General features: G+C 40.8%; 1 protein-coding gene across 4 annotated transcripts in view; it reads left to right on the forward strand.

The window, feature by feature from the left end:
- Positions 1-17,843, forward strand: part of PLD5 (phospholipase D family member 5) — a 383,066-nt gene that overhangs the window by 352,567 nt on the left and 12,656 nt on the right. For all 4 annotated transcript variants that reach the window (XM_017532108.2, XM_017532109.2, XM_017532110.2 and 1 more), the window contains 2 exons: positions 10,894-11,030; positions 15,610-15,778. In XM_017532108.2, the coding sequence (XP_017387597.1) occupies positions 10,894-11,030; positions 15,610-15,778 (306 nt within the window). The remainder of the gene's footprint in view (positions 1-10,893; positions 11,031-15,609; positions 15,779-17,843) is intronic.

Genomic DNA, 17,843 nt, shown 5'->3' on the forward strand with positions numbered 1-17,843 from the left:
AAAAAAAAAAAACATGTGCTCTGGATAAAGAGACCCCCAAACATGCTTTGTGTGAGCAACGTGGCTGCTTATTCACCCTGGTGCGGGCGGGCTGAGTCCAAAAAGAGTCAGCAGAGGGTGGTGGGATCGGAGTTGGTTTTATAGGTTTGGGGTAAGCAGTGGAAAGTTACAGAAGTTACAGTTTAGGGCGGCTTTTTTGCAAGCTGGGAGGGGGTTGTAGGTTTGCAAGCTGGGAGGGGTTCTTAGGGTCTGGACTCACAAGGTCGGTTACAAAGTCCAATGGCCTTGTCAGTTGAGGCCGGAATAAGAAACAATAGAAGAATGTCTCAGGTTAGTTGGGGGCTGCAGGGGTTGATCGTCCTTCTGCTTTCCAGTTACTTCAGGTTTTCTCATTCCACAAGGCCCTCCGGGGGTGTATGTGTGGGTCATGGGGTCACCATGCACAGTCAGACTTTACACGTCCTAACAAAAAGTCCATCAGATGGGACATGCCAAGAGAGGTGCCAGCACCCAGCTCCCCTGACACCAGAGCTATGAGCCTATTTTCTCTCTTTATCATTATTCTTTAAGCCCCGCTGAGTGATGCTCCCCTCCCTGTGTCCATGTGTTCTCATTGTTCAACACCCACTTATGAGTGAGAACATGTGGTGTTTTGTTTTCTGTGCTTGTGACAGTTTGTATTAGCCTCTTTTCAGTGCCCTACATTGATGGTTTTTCAGACTTGTTTTAGCAGTAGAACCCTTTGATGAGACAAATCTGAGGGAATCTCTGTATAAATCAGACAAAAACAGAGCTGCTGTACCGGGTTGGGCCACATGGGCAGGAGGCCCACGCAGCTGGACAGTGCTCCTTGCACAGGTTTGCGCCACTGACTCTGCTGAGAACCATTAGCCACACCCCCTCACCCTCACCCTTCCAGTCTGCCACCCAGCTGGCCACATGCCTCAGCTATCCAGAGATGTTACTGGGAATGGGCAACATAAATATCTGGGCCTACGGTCCCATGATCCTGGGTAAATAATTATTTTACTTGTTTTTATTAATCTTTTTGTTTTGCTTTGTTTTGAGACAGAGTCTCACTCAGTCACCCAGGCTAGAGTGCAGTGGCACGATCTCGGCCCACTGCAACCTCCACCTCCTGGTTCAAGCGATTCTCCTGCCTCAGCCTCTCAGTAGCTGGGATTACAGGCACCCGCCACCACGCCCGGCTAATTTTTTTGTGTTTTTAGAAAAGACAGGGTTTCATCATGTTGGCCAGGCTGGTCTCGAACCCCTGACCTCAAATGATTTGCCCTCCTTGACCTCCCAAAATGCTGGGATTACTGGCATGAGCCACTGCACCTGGCCATTAATCTTTCTTAAATGTATGTATGGCTCACATTTGTTTCAATGTTTAATATTCGAAGTGTTTGGTCTTTAGAAGTTTCGTGCTGTTTTTGTGACCAGCAATAACCCATAGCAACTTAACTCTCATTTATGTCAATAGCCTCTGATAAAATTGTTATCGTATATCAGCTTGCTTGAAGTCATAGTATTCAAGAACCTGTGGACAGCATTAAGTGAGGACTTACTGTACTTAAGAATTGGCTAGGAAGCCTGTTTAAAGGGCAGATTTACAGTGTCCCCTGTCCCCATCCAGATCTTATCCACTGGATCAGAGATGAGATGTTGGAATTTTTATTTGAAGCAAGCCTCTTAACTTATCCTGATGTTCAGATCAACTTCTCTAAGTAATGCTCCCAATATAAATTGTTATTTTAACCTTGATTGATATCAGTGTTTTTATGCCAACAACTTTTATATCACTAAACATTTTATTGACAATAAAGTGAATTGTATCCTTTTTGCTTGTTCAAATGAAAGTACCATCCAAAAGTTTAGATATGTAACAATAGAAATGTAACCTTTATTGAAGATAAGTGAATTGTACCCTTTTTGCTTGTTCAAATGAAAGTACCATCCTAAAGTTTAGAAATGTAACAATAGAAAAACAAAAGTTTAGAAATGTAACAAGTTGTTTGTCATAAATAACAAAGTCACATCAATATGAAGAACAGCAAGTAGACTAGGAAGGGTGTTCATCAACTAGAGCTAAAATAACTTTTTCATATGGAGGAAGTCAAGAACAGAGTAGCAAAAGTAGCAGACTATAGGGCATTTTACTAAGGAAATATAAATGTAAATTATATATACATTTTCAATTCATCTCAAGATGATCCTATAACACCAAGAGGCCAGAGAGTATTCCCAATTTGTGGATGAGTAGCAATAGAAAATTTGCCAAGGAAACTTTAATTCAGATGGTAACAGAGTGGCATTACATGCCAAGAATGGAACACTTGCTCAGTCAGGTCCAGCAGAAAAACAAATTGGAAATGGCAAAAAATAGATGAATTAATGAACAAATTTTGAATAATCACTGGATTTTGAATTTGCAGTCTAAACCTTGGAGCAAAGTGAATGTGGTTGTTGCAGAAGTTTAAATACTAACCCTTAAACAGAGAAAGGGTCAGTTTTTTTGTCGATTTTAAAGTTAATGTATTTCCCACAGCGAGTGGTCTCAGGCCTTTAGTAAAATCTAATACAGTTCAACACCTTTATTATTTTCTAGGGCAAATTTAGAAGTGGCTTTTTCTTAAAGAGTTCACTGCAAAATTAGTTGTGAAACATTTCTTTGGGTGGTCTTTTAAATTATGTAACACCTTTACTTTCTATTTTTATTTACTCATTTTAATTTGCTGTTTTATTTTATATTTTTTGTTAATATCAAGCCTAACCTTGAATTTCAATTCAACAGATACTGATCGAACACCATTTTTGGAGAGGTATAAAATCTTACAGGTACCAAACAAAAGTCAGAAAACCCTGCTATTAGAATTGGTATCATCCAGACAGAGCTTCTATTTTATTTTATCATTTATCCCTTCTATTTTATCATTTATCACATTTTTATAACTATTTACTTATAAATATCTTTCCCACCATTTTATTAGACTCTGAGAATCATCTACTATTAATATATTCTTTTCATAATTGGTATTCCCAGAATTTAACTTGGTGTTAGCTTAGAACGATAAATGTTGGATAGGTTCTATTAATGGTAATATTAATAGAAAGCTCCAGAATGCATAGTTTTCTCAGTAATATATGCCAGACAAATGCCAAGATAGATTTACTTAAATTCAATATATTTGTTGTAAATATCTTAAAATAGTCTATTTTTATAAGCTGATTGTCTCAAGACTAAGAGAAACACATATATAAATAGTGTTTGAAAACCTTAATAACCATTCTTTAAATTTTAGATAATTGACAACTTAGCATAGTTTGATATAAATTTTAACTCATACATATAAAGATTATTGGCAATTTTTTTCATGGAATGCAAATAGGCACTTAGATTTAACTGTGTGATTTCTAGTAACTTGGGGCCAGATAATTCTAATTTTCTTATATTTCCCGTTGAAATTGGAGGATGGGAACAACAGTTGGCTGTTTCTGTTTTGTAGATTTCTTTTTAGAGTTCTTAAGCTTAAGCAATTGCTTTCCAAGATAAAGACAAATTCAAGGTCTGTTTTTATTGATCTAGATGTCAGACAGATTTCATTTCTTTTGTTTTTGTTTGTTTTTGTTTTTGTTTTTTGAGACAGTCTTGCTCTGTCACCCAGGCTGGTGCAGTGGTGAGATCTTGGCTCACTGCAACCTCTGCCTCCCAGGTTCAAGCAATTCTCCTGTCTCAGCCTCCCGAGTAGCTGGGATTACAGGTGCATGCTGCCTCGCCTGGCTAATTGTTTGTATTTGAGTAGAGACAGGGTTTCACCATGTTGCCCAGGCTGGTCTAAAACTCCTGAGCTCAGGCAATCCACCTGCCTCAGCCTCCCAAAGTGCTGGGATTACAGGTATCAGCCACCGTGCCTGGCCAGATTTCATTTCTTGTTGTTTATTGTTCAGTTAATTCACCCATCAGTCACATATACTGAGATCTATTTAGTGAGTGAGGCCTGGCATTAAATAGAACTTGATGCTGGTATGGAAAAATACCACTTCACATTCCTCTTCAGAACCTTCTGTGTATATTGTTAATTCATTTAACAGCATTACAGAGATATAATTTAAACACCCTAAAATTCACCCTTTTAAAGTATACAATTCATGCCAGGCATGGTAGCTCACACCTGTATTCCCAGCACTTTGGGAGGCTGAGGCTGGCTGATCACTTGAGGTCAGTAGCTCAACACCAGCCTGGCCAACATGGTGGAACCCCATATCAACTAAAAATACAAAAAAAAAACCACACACACACACACAAAATAAAAAATAAATAAAGTATACACTTCAGTGGGGTTGAGTACAGTCACAGGCACAGTTTTGCAACCATTTCTGCCATCTAATTTTAGAACTTTTTTCTTCACTGCAAAGAAAAAACCCCAGACTGATTAGCAGTCACTATTTTCCCCTCCCTCAGTCCCTGGCAGCCACTAATCTACTTTTTTCTTTATGGATCTGCCTTTTTCTGTACCTTTTATAGAAATGGAATCATATGTGTATAGTCTTTTGTGACTGCTTATTTCACCTAACATAATGCTTTCAAGGTTTATCCATGCTGGAGCATGGAGCAGTGCTGCGTTCATTCCTTTTTGTGGCTAAATAATTCCATTGTGTGGATATGCCATGCTGTGTTTACCCATCTATCAACTGATGGGCATGGAAGTGTTTCTACTTTTTGGCAACTGTAAATAATGCTGCTATATGCGTGTACAGGTTTTTATGTGAATACCTATTTTTAATTCTTTTGAGTTTATACATAGGAGTGGATTTACTGGTTAATGTGGTAACTCTATGTTGAACATCTTGAGAAACTACTAAACTGTTTTCCAAATTGGCGGCACCATCTTACAATCCCACCAGCAATCTATGAGTTTTTATTTCTCCATATCCTTGGCAACACTTGCTCTTTTCTGCCTTACTTTAGCTCTTAGCGGGTATAAAATGTAATCTTCTTTTTGTTTTGATTTAAATATTTTAACATGCTTATTGGCCATTTGTATCTCTTCTTAAAGTGATACAAGTATCTATCAAATATCCATCAAAGCTTTTGCCCATTTAAATTACATTATTTTACAAATTTGTGTTGTAAGAGTTCTTTATCCAGTCTGTATACAAGTCCCTTAATCAGAAATACAATTTTTTACAGAGACAAGGTATCGCTATGTTGTGAGGCTGGCCTAAAATTCCTGGATTCAGGGGCCTGGTTTAAATATATGATTTGCAAATATTTTTTTTTCTTTCATTCTATGGGTTGTCTTTTCATGTTTTAGTTATATTTGAACATAAATATTCTAGAAATGGAGTATATCCTTTTTTTTAACCATTAAACTGTTATTAAATAATTACAAACCTGCTAAGGTCTTTACAAGGTGATTATTTAATGAGTATGCAAAATAAATTACATTCATATGGCATCTGTTGGTCTAAGAGACAAACCCAGGTTAACCTAGAAGTCAGGCCCCTCAGGAGCTCTTGACAGGTAAACAATTTCTGCAGAGCTGGAGTATTGAAGAAAATCTGTATTTTCCTTTTCCTTCTACTTTACTGTGGAACAAAGAAGCACACAGCACAAGGCTTGGAAAATTAATTCAGGAGTGCTAAGAGGGAAGCTTAGCCCTCTCTCCAATTAAACCGTTGGAACTGGTTAACTTCCTCTGCCAGTTCATTCTTTTGTGTTATTGTTTATTCATTTCTATCCTGGACAAACATTTTAAAGCCACTAGTCTATCCAGGCGCTATGTTTAAAGGTAGGAGACTCTAGAACATATAGCGAAGTACCACCAACCCCCAGGTGCAAGGGGACTGATAAAAATAATTAGGCATTTCCTTCATGAACACATGGAACTGGAGCAGCCGCCATTGTGTCAGGCAGTGGGAATGCAGGAAGCAATAAGGCAGGTAGGTGCTTATAAAGATCTGTTCACTCATGTTTGTAAATACCCAGATTGAAGCAACAGACTCTAACAGACAAACCTCCAACATTTGTGAATTTATGAAGCACTTTCACATTCATCCCTCAAGTATCTATTGAGCATGTAATATGTGCATGACAAGATGCCAGAGATACACAACCAAGCAACACACAAGCAAGTGGCCAATTACAGGGACAGAGGAATGCAGTGGCATGTAACATGCGCTAGAATGAAGCTCCACAAAGCAGGGATCTTTTCTTGGTCACTGACATATATCCCCTTCCTAGAACAGAGCCTAGGAATTTTGCAGGTACTTAGGAATATATGCTGATTGAATGAAAGCAAGCACAGAAGAGGGCACAGAACCCAGCCAGTGAACTGGCTATTAATTTATTTGAGCTCTAAGGCAAACCAGTATAGAAGGTGTGTTATTATCATTAACCCCCATTAGGAAACAGAAACAGAGGCTCAAAAAGTGAAAGGGACACACCAAGATGCCCCAGGTTCTAAGTGCTGGAGTCTGACCTGTATCAGCAAAGCCCATACTCTTTCCTTAAAATTATAGCCACTGTATCCATACTTGTAAGATAATAGCAAAGGAAACGAGACCACAAATGACTCTGCCTACATTTGTTCATCCCCAAAACCAAAATCCAGTTTTGGAACATGCAGTGAAATTCAGGAAGTTCTAACTGAAACAGAAACGTGAGTGTTTAGACACATTTCAGAGTTGACCTTCTAAGAGGTAAGATCCTCAGCTTCTCCACGTTAACCAAAGAACCTTTAAAGCAGACCCAACAGGCTAAGGGCATTAAATAATTTGAACATTTAATTTTTAATGGCATAGGAAAATGAGTAACATACAATTCCTAAAATCCATCGAACTGTGCACTTAAAATGGTTATGACGGTAAAAAAAAAAAAAAGCAAAAGAAATAGTATGGGAAGACAGGGTTGGGAAAAGCAACCTTCGATTGGAGTTAAAAACATTTTCATGGAGGAGATCACATTTGAGCTGGAATTTAGAGAACAAAATTAGTAGGGCTTTGATAGGCAAAAGTAAAGACACATCCGCCGAGAAGCCAGCATGAGCAGAGATGCCCAGTCAGACATGACAAGGGCACAGCCATGGACTGTTAATTACTTGCTTTTCGGGCACAGACAGGATGGGAGCTAGCAAATGAAGGAGGCAGAGACACAGGACCATGGATGCAGCCCTCCCAGTGAGTTCAATCTGGATTCTGAGAAACCAGGAGTCAGTTCATCCTGGGAGTGATGTATATTTGTTTTTCAACATCCTGGAGGTAAGGCAATGAGTTAGAAAGGTGTTAGAACATCCCTGCAAGCAGCACTAGTGCCTGAATGAGGGAAACTTACTGAGTGATCAGGAGTAAGAAGAAGGACAGACCCTGGAAACATTGCAGAAGCACAAGCTTTCTGTCTTGGTGACAAATTGAGTATCTGTATATCTGTGTGCTGAAGAAAGAGGAGTGTAGGACCACCTTTAAAAAACAAAGACTTGGCCGGATGCGGTGGCTCAGACCTGTAATCCCAGCACTTTAGAGGCCAAGGTGGGCGGATCACCTCCATAGGGAGTTGGAGACCAGCTTGACCAACAGGTAGAAACCCCATACCTACTAAAAATATAAAATTAGCCAGGTGTGGTGACAAGCCTGTAATCCCAGCTACTTGGGAGGCTGAGGCAGGAGAATCACTTGAACCTAGGAGGTGGAGGTTGCAGTGAGCCAAGATCACACCATTACACTCCAGCCTGGGCGACAAGAGTGAAACTCCATGTCAAAAACAAACAAACTTGAAATTCATCCTCATTCCAAAATAAAAAACTAATTTAAATGATCAAAAACTCATCCTGTAAAGAAAAAGTGGTACATATACACCATGGAATACTATACAACCATGAAAAAGAATAAATTATATCTTTTGCAGCAACATGGGTGCAGCCAGGGGCCATTATTCTAAGCAAATCAATGCAGGAACAGAAAATCAAATATGTTCTCACTTATAAGTGGGAAGTAAACATTGGGTAGTCATGGACATAGAGAAGGCAACACTAAACACTGAGGACCACTCGTACGACGGGTAGGGAAAGGGGCGTGGGTAGAAAAACTGTTGAATACTACTCTCGCTACCTGGATGAGGGGATCAGTTGTACCTCAAACCTCAGCATCACACAATATATCCATGTAACAAACCTGCACCTGTACCTCCTGAATCTAAAATAGAAGTTGGAATTATTTTTTTAAAAACCAACTCATCCAGCTGGGCACAGTGGCTCATGCCTGTAATCCCAACACTTCAGGAGGCGGAGGCAGGTGAATTACCTGAGCTCAGTAGTTCAAGATCAGCCTGGGCAGCATGGAGAAACCCCGTCTCTACTAAAAATACAAAAATAACTGGGCATGGTGGCGCATGCCTGTAATCCCAGCTACTTGGGAGGCTGAGGCAGAATTGCTTGAACCCAGAAGGCAGAGGTTGTGGTGAGCTGAGATTGCACCATTGCACTCCAGCTTGGGCAACAAGAGCAAAACTCCATCTCAAAAACAAACAAGCAAGCAAACAAAAAAGCCCTCATTCTGTTCATGGTCACCTGCCAGGAGGACTTTCTGTGTGAGAAAAGCTGGCAGGTGTGTGATCTTTAGCATGCTCCTTCCTTACCCCTGGTCCCCTTCTAAGGTGGGTGTCCCAGCCCAACAGCTTCATCTCACAAAACTCTACCCTGGGGCGGAGATTCCTACTGTGCAGTGTAGGGAGCCGTTCCAGACATGATTGGCAAGGAGGGACTCTGACTGCCCAAAACTACCATTCATTCCAGGCAATTCCAAAAATTTGTTTATTCAGCCTTTTGGTATTAAACATCCTGGCATTATTTATGCCCGTAGACTTGTCACAGTGTATTGCTTGTCAAAGTAAGACAGGAATTATGGGAAACACTATTTTCAGTCCTGTCCAGTAGAAAAATGATGAGAAAGCCAAGCACATTTTTCCCTTTCTTCAGCAACTGCCTCTGCAAACACCGTATTTTTATAAGATGAAAACCACCTCAAGCAACATGAGGAAAATACCTCCAGCAGAATCCGCCTCTTTTTTTCATTTTGCTTAAATCTTTCAGAGCATCCTTCTTCTCTGACTCTCCTGCTGAATTTGGGCATCTTAATAACTCCCTTAGAATGGCCTGCAGTGTTACTAATGACCTATTCTCAGCAATCAACACTTCTTTTCCTAACTCATTGAAAGATTTTGGAGAAAGAAATTAAAAACTCCAATTGGTTTTTCAATTTTTTTTTAGATTTTGAGTTTGAAACATTTTCATGCCCACATCATCACATTTCAAATGAAATGAAAATGCTGGGGTAAATAGCTTGCCATGTCCTGTGTGTGTGCGTGTGTGTGTGTGTGTGTGTGTGTGTAGTAACACCTGAGAAAATTAATAGCTATGAATGACAGAATTATATAAGGTTAAAGGTGAAGTGATCCTCCAAAAAGAAGTATATGCATTGAAAGCAAGAATTATCTCCTAAGTAAAAAGTAGAGCAGAGGATAGCAGGGGCTGGGAAGAGGGGAGGGGGAAAGATTTGTTAATGGATATAAAAATAACAGCTAGATAGGAAGAATAAGTTCCAGTGTTCTATAGCAGCAGTCCTCAACCTTTTGGCATTATGGACTGGTTTCGTGGAAGACAGTTTTTCCATGGACCAGGGTCAGGAGGATGCTTTCAGGATGATTGAAGGGGGACATTACATTTATTGTCCACTTTTTTTTTTTTTTTTTTTTTGAGATGGAATCTTGCTCTGTCTCCCAGGCTGAAATGCAGTGGTGTGATCTCGGCTCATTGCAACCCCTGCCTCCCAGGTTCAAGCAATTCTCCTGCCTCAGCCTCCCAAGTAGCTGAGACTACAGGTGTGCACCACCACATCGAGCTAATTTTTGTATTTTCAGTGGAGATGGGGTTTCACCATGTTGGCCAGGCTGGTCTTGAACTCCTGACCTCAAGTGATCCAGCCACCTCAGCCTCCCAAAGTGCTGGGATTACAGGCATGAGCCACCGCGCCCAGCTATGCACTTTATTTCTATTATTCTTACATTGTAATATATAATGAAGTAGTGATACAACTCCCCATAATGTTGAATTAGTGGGAGCCCTGAGCTTGTTTTTCTGCAACTAGATGGTCTCATCTGGGAGGGATGGGTGACAGTGACAGATCATCAGGCATTAGATTCTCATAAAGAGCGTACAAGCTAGATCCCTCACATGTGCAGTTTACAATAGGGTTCGTGCTCCTATGAGAATCTAATGCCGCCACTGCTCTGACAGGGGACGGAGCTCAGATGGTGATGCGAGCAAGGGGGAGTGTCTGTAAATACAGATGAAGCTTTGCTTGCCTGTCATGCATCTCCTGCTATGCAGCCCAGTACTGGTCCATGGCCTGGGGAATGGGGACCCCGTTCTATAGGACTGTAGTTAACTATATTATATGGTTTCATATAGTTAGAAGGAAGATATTGAATGTTTCAAATACAAAGAAATGATAAATGTTTGAGATGATAGATATGCTAATTACCATAATCTCATCACTATACATTATATGAATCACAACATCACTATGTACCCCATAAATATATACAGTTGTTATGTATCCATCAAATTTTTAATACATAAAAATTAAAAATCAAAATGTGTCAGATAATAAGAAACGGATTTTCTCTAAAACAGACTGGAGACCTGTCCCACCACACTTTGATCTTTATTCAACTCTGATAAGATTGAAAACATCTTTGTCTAATTTGATGAAAAAACAGAAATTAGCTTTACAAAAATATAGTTACAGGCCAAGGTGCATGGAAACAATAAAAATAAAGAAATCTCCAGATGCCAAAAATTAGGACACTTAAATTTGGCTTTTGTGTCTTCACAGAATTCTCCAAAACTCTTTTGCCCTAAAAACAGAAGTTTTGACATAGATGCCATCTACAGTGTGATAGATGACGCCAAGCAGTATGTGTACATTGCTGTCATGGACTACCTGCCTATCTCCAGCACAAGCACCAAAAGGTCAGTGAACACCCAATCTCCAGTTAGAACCCAGTCCCCAAGACCAGCCATTACACTGGGCACCACAGGAGAAGCCAGCCTGGAAATGGAGACGCCATCAGATTGCCTTAGGAAGAGCGCATCATTCAACTCTGTTGAGTGTGTATTGGCAATGTGCTCATTACGCATTTTTTCCCAAAGTGGGTCCATTTTAAAGGTTCAGGGTCTCACCCTAAAGAAGTACCTCAGTAGTTTACATTACGGGAATGAGAGGAACTTTTGAAAGAAAGTTAGGTTGCTCTCAACTTGAAAACTGTTTGAAAAGATAAACTATAATATGAAAAAATTATCATTTGAAAATTATTAACAAGGATATACCTGAAAAGGGCATATTGAAACTGAGTAGTCTTGCCAGATTTTCCTTAAAGGAAGCATTGTTGTTTTGTATTCACAGCAGTCCTCATTTCATGCCAAATTCTCATAGTATCTTCTCAATGTAATGGACAAAGAAACTTTATGTATGTTCTCAGTCAATCCATCCCTCTCTGTGAAAAAGAGAACAGTTTAAAAATGCAGTGCTTTTTCAATAATCATCATTGCTTAAGCATGCAAGCATGGAATAAACTCAGGGACAGAATTTATGACAAACTCTTTGGAAAATCATCACATGCATAAATGCACGGCCATGCATAGATATTCCCACTTTTGCTTTCTTGCTGGGAATGCAGAGGTGCTTGAATAATTAGTTTGATCCAGGAAATGTTTTCAAAGTGCACATTTTTGGGAGTGAGACCCAAGACCTTTTTAGTTTGAAATATTACAGTTTCAAAACAACCACTTACTGAGGCTAGATGATTAAGTGTGCCTTATATTGCCTGAATATTTTTTTACTCACCAACCCTACATAATACATAATATGTAGCTTCTTTATGCAAATAACCATAGGGTTACAAAAAGAGTCTTTCTCCCAGAAAATGATTGTTCCTTATAGCAGTTAGTAGAAAAGCACTTTTAGCTGCAAGATGCACAGCATTGAAACATCTTTACTTTAAAATATTGTGCATCTTCACAAAAATTAGCCAGGCATGGTGGCGCACACCTATAATCCCAGCTACTCAGGTGGCTGAGGCAGGAGAATCGCTTGAGCCCAGGAGACGGAGGTTGCAGTGAGCCCAGATGACACCATTGCGCTCCAGCCTGGGCAACAGAGTAAGATTCCAACTAAATACACATACATATATACATATGTGTGTGTGTGTATGTGTGTGTATTATATATATATGTATGTGTATTTAGATGGAATCTTACACACACATATATACATATATACACACACATATATCTACATACATATACACACATATATATGTATGTGTATGTATATATATGTGTGTGTATGTATATATATATATATATATACACATACACATAGTGCATTCTTTGAACATTCATGAACCTTTTTCCCACACACTTTCACATCTTTTCTATCCCTCCTTTTTATTTTTCTTCCCTTTGTTGTTCACTTGGTTTTAGATGTAGTTTTAGATTTTACCTTCACTTTGAAAACATTTCAAAACATAATAGGGGTTTTGCCTGACTTTCCTGTTATTGAGAAGGAGAATAAGGTCAAGTTCAGGGAGTTATATGTTAGGCTGGCATAATGATTTCTCAGGATTGACAAAACCTTTGTTCCATGAAGTGCTAAGAACAAGATTGAGATTCTTCATGGTCAAGGGGTAAAGAATTAGCATAGAGGATCTAAAATATTTTAGAAATCTAAAATCTAGAGAAAACTAAAAGAATATTAAAGAATCAGAGACACCTAAAATTTTGCATTTTGGTTATGAATCTACCATTTCAGCTATTAAATGAAACTTCTTTTATTGTATTTGAACATTTCAAACCTGTAAATGCTTTTAACTTTCTAAATTGAAAGGTCAGAGGTAGTCCAAAGATCAAGATTATAATTAAATTCTTCTCAATCAGATAAAGTAATTATTTGTATAAATTCAGACTAGTTACTCATCATTATCTAGTCCTGGAGAAGCTTTTCAGGAGTGAATTCAACATCAATTAATAGGTAAATACTCTCCAATTTCAGCATGTTAATGGAACTAGTTAATATCTTTCAGACTTTTAGTCTATACATTGCCGAACATCCAAATGAAGGAGAAAAAAACCATATACTCCCAAAATAGAAATGATTAACAGCATGTATAAAAACACACACTGTTATTTAGGGAGTGTGAGAAATAACTTCTACTTTTCAAGGTAGTAGGAAGGGAATGGAGTAATGATCTAAATAAATCCTACAGTAAAAATTCAGAAGCCCTATTTCACTTCTTCCTGATTTAGCAATCAAGCTCTCTTTCTTAAGCAAGTCAATTATTTAGGTCTCAGTTTGGAGTTGTTCATTATTTATTTCTTCAGTCACATGAAATATATCTTTCACAAGGAAATTAGTAAATGTGTGAAGGACAAATAAAACTGTAGCCTGATTAGTCTTTGAGGTATTAATACTTTTTATTTATGTATTCATTCAATAAATTTTTTTTTGAGATGGAGTTTTGCTCTTGTCACCCAGGCTGGAGTGCAATGGCATGATCTCGGCTCACTGCAACCTCTGCCTTCCAGGTTCAAGCAATTCTCCTGCCTCAGCCAACATGGTGAAACCCCATCTCTACTAAAAATACAAAAATTAGCCAGACATGGTGGTACATGCCTGTAGTCCCAGCTACTTGAGAGGCTAAGGCAGGAGAATCACTTGATCCTGGGAGGCAGAGATTGCAGTGAGCAGAGATCGTGCCACTGCACTCCAGCCTAGGTAACAGAGTAAAACTCTGTCTTAAAAAAAAAAAAAAGAAGTAACATGACCAGGTATACTTTAGATGGATCACTCTGGTGGTCATCCAGGAAGCACTTGACTGGAGGCAGAGAAACCAATTTGGAGCACTGAGATGCCTTTTCCTGTAGTCTTCAGCTTCATGGGTATAAAACCAGACAAAGAGAATTATAGCATTGATGCAGGATCCAGATTTTCACCAAGAGCAAGAGGAAGGTTAAGAGGAAAGTATCTTTCAAGTGATCGGAACTGAGATTAGTCTGGGCAGGCAAAGGAGACAGGAGGAGCTGATGGACCCGGCAGATTGAAGGCATCATGAATCTGCAGCCTGCGTGGGATGAAAGAGCAATTAAAAGTGTGGGCCCAGCACAGTGCCTCACACCTGTAATCCAGCACTTTGGGAGTCTGAGCAGGTGGATCACAGGGTCAGGAGTTCAAGACCAACATGGTGAAACCCTGTGTCTACTAAAAATAGAAAAATTAGCCGAGTATGGTGGCGTGGGCCTGTAATCCCACAGGAGGCTGAGGCAGGAGAATCTCTTGAACCTGGGAGGTAGAGGCTGTAGTGAGCCAAGATCATGCCACTGTTCTCCAGTCTGCGGAACAAGCGAGACTCCATCTCAAAAAAAAAAAAAAGAGTTTTGGTTTGATCACCTGAGTTCTAATACCCACTCTGGCACTTCTTGTCCATGTTGAGCAGGCTGCGGTGAGCCGAGATCGCGCCATTGCACTCCAGCCAAGATAACATGAGTGAAAAAAAAAAAAAAAAAAAAAAAAAGAAAAGAGAGTGGGAGTGGGGAATCAGAAGGACAGGAGCCTTTAGAGGTGCAGTGATCATGGCACTGGCTGACTACGGGGTCAAATAATACATCATTAGTTCAACGTAGTGAATTGGTGCAGAATTAGGGCAAGAGTTTGATGAGTAAACAAAAGTCTACAAATGTCAGCGCTGAGGGGAGGGAGAGTGATTTAAGCCTTGGTCCCTAAGACAGGAAAGCTTTTTGTTTTAGCATGAGAATTGAATGACCATTCTGGAAGTGACCGTGTGTGTTTAGGGCCTGCAGGGGCAGAGTAAGAGGCTGCCCTACATCTTAAGCCAAGTGGCCAGGTCCTGCTAGAAAATGCACAGCAGGACTTCAGGAGAAGCTGCGGCAGAGTCGAGTTTGAGTTAAGGCAAAGGCTTAAGAATCCAGGGAAAAGGCTGGGCCTGTCAGAGAAACTTTGCCTGTTGGAAGATTCCAAAGGCCCCGCAGAAAAGGTGGAAGGCAGGGGAGTCATGGGAGGCTTGGTCAGGAGATACCAAGGTAAGGACAGTTGGGAAATGAAAGTGTGGGGAAGCTCAGATGGCTAGAGCAGAAGTTCATTTCAGGGGCCGTCACCAAAGAGAGGTTTTAGTGGCATCTGGGGATTGAGGGGTGCTCAGGGTTCTTAACTGGGATTCTATTGGATCAGTTCTTAGTGGAATGAGGCCCAGGTAGAATCAGAGATGTGGTGAGGGTGGCCTGCGGTTGCAGTCAGTCCGTCCTCACCTCGGCCCACACAGCCCAAGGACCTGCTGGTGGGAGACTTCCTTTTAGGCAGGGGCAGGTCCCAGGAAAGCATCATCCCTTGGTACCTAAGCAAAGAGGCTTGCATGTTTTTCAACCTCAAATAAAGTAACGCTCAGACTAATATCAATGTTCTGTGCTGTCTGGTAAATTTCTTTCCCCAAACTAACTTAGTTTCTTTATTTTTACTCTATGGATATGGTTTCTGCAGGACTTACTGGCCAGACTTGGATGGAAAAATAAGAGAAGCATTAGTTTTACGAAGCGTTAGAGTTCGACTCCTTATAAGCTTCTGGAAGGAAACGGATCCCCTTACGTTTAACTTTATTTCATCTCTTAAAGCGATTTGCACTGAAATAGCCAACTGCAGTTTGAAAGTTGTAAGTATTATGTTTACTGTGTTATTAAAGAAAAAGTGAATGCCTTCTGTATATGTGGGACAGCTGCAAGCATACACATACATGTAAACGTCCAGTAAGAACCAGGATGACAATCTTCAAAAAGCAGGTTAAGTAATTTTTCAAAACAATCACATACAGAAAAGCAGAGTAGAGCTTACATTTCCTGATGCCTTCTCTGTCTACCCTCTGCTCACTTTCGGTTGCATCCTTTCCATTTTCTTTTTTTTCTTGAGACAGCGTTTTGCTGTCACCCAGGCTGGAGTGGAGTAGCACAATCCTGGCCGACTGTAGCCTTGACTTCCAGGCTCAAGCAATCCTCCTGCCTCAGCCCCCTCATCAGAGTAGCTGGGACCACAGGTGCATGCCACCATGCCCAGCTAATTTTGCATTTTTTGTAGTGATGGGGTTTCACCATGTTGCCCAGGCTGGTCTTGAACTCCTGGCATCAAGCGATCTGCCCACCTTGGCCTTCCAAAGTGCTGGGATTGCCAACATGAGCCCCTGTACCCGGCCCTCTCCATTTTCCTTGAATTACCCCATTCACCTACTGTTCTTATCTGTAAGACTGTGACCAACAGAGCATTGGAGCATGCACCAGCACAAACTCCCCTAGCCCAGAGGCCTTATAGTCTGGGTTCCTGTGCTTGCCCCAGGTCCCTTGGGCCACACACTAATCTACCTCTGGAGACACTGAGGGAGGTAAGATTAGGAATTGGGAGTACCTGAAATGGGCTCATTCTCTAGCTCATCTTTGACTACCCTCTTCATCCCCTCAAGGCTTTGTGCAAGCGATTCCTTCTGCCTCCGACACTCCTTCTCCATGTTGACCGGTCTCATAGCCACGAATCCTTTAGGTCTCCACTTTTCCCAACCCCCTGTGCAGTCATTCAACAAACGTGCTCTGAGAAGCTAGCTTGTGGTAGGCTCTCTTCTAGGTAATGAAGCCGCATTCCCTGCAGCAGTTAGGGATCCAGGGTATCAAGGGGTCTGCAATTAACTTTGACACATGGCTTCCAAGATCACCCTGACCCTGAATATCCCAAGGCCAGACAGAAGAGAGAAATTGGAGGACTCTGTGAGAGGCATGTTTGGATTAGGCCTGGAGGTAGTGAACATCCCTTTAGCCTTCATCCCACTGCCTGGATATCTCTCACATGGCCACGCATAATGGCAAGAGAGGCTTATAAACGTGTTCAGAAAGTCAGCTGTGTTTCCAGGGTGACAAAGGAACAGGTTTGTGATTCATCACGGTCTGAAGCTCCTGGTACACACAATCCATTTTACTCATCTTCCCTTAAAAAGAACCCTCATTCCTACCTCCCATAAGGGAGAACATGCAAAGTTTCATGCAGTCGCTGCATAGGGTCTTCCAGTGGTGTGCATTTCTGGACATCAAACCTGAAAGTGGTACATTATATATAGTTCGTCAATGTAAAAACTGAAACAAAACAACTCCCCCACATGCACCAAAAAATACTCAGAAACTGTGGCCACCTGGGACGTCGATTACCACCTGCAGAGGCCTGTCCTGCAGACCTTAAGGACGGATGAATGGATGCACTCTCACACCTAGTACGGTGGTTTTGAGTGGGCTAGGGATGGTTGTCTGCTTTCAGAGGGCGATTGCAGCTCACTGACTACAACTCCTTGTACTTCCTCACATTCATTCAGTGTAGATTTAATAACAGAGGTTCTAAGTCAACAAGCTTGTGGATAATTAACATGGTTAGAAAAGAGTGGTTTTACGAATAATAAAAGCTTTTGGTTCTGGGGCCCAGAGTAAACACCATTGATGGGTAATTCCTCTTGGACCTCTTTTTGAGAGGACCCATCCAGCATGAAGTTAACATGAGTCAACAGAGTAGAGACAAAAGGACGTGTGGTAAGCAGACTTAACTGGGGAAGCTTTTGTCATCCCTGTCTTTTTTTTTTTTTTTTTTTTTTTTTTTGGGGACGGAGTTTCGCTCTTGTTACCCAGGCTGGAGTGCAATGGCGCGATCTCAGCTCACCGCAACCTCCGCCTCCTGGGTTCAGGCAATTCTCC

Source organism: Cebus imitator, unplaced genomic scaffold, assembly GCF_001604975.1.
Source record: "Cebus imitator isolate Cc_AM_T3 unplaced genomic scaffold, Cebus_imitator-1.0 Scaffold75, whole genome shotgun sequence".
In the NCBI taxonomy this organism is placed as follows: Eukaryota; Metazoa; Chordata; class Mammalia; order Primates; family Cebidae; genus Cebus; species Cebus imitator.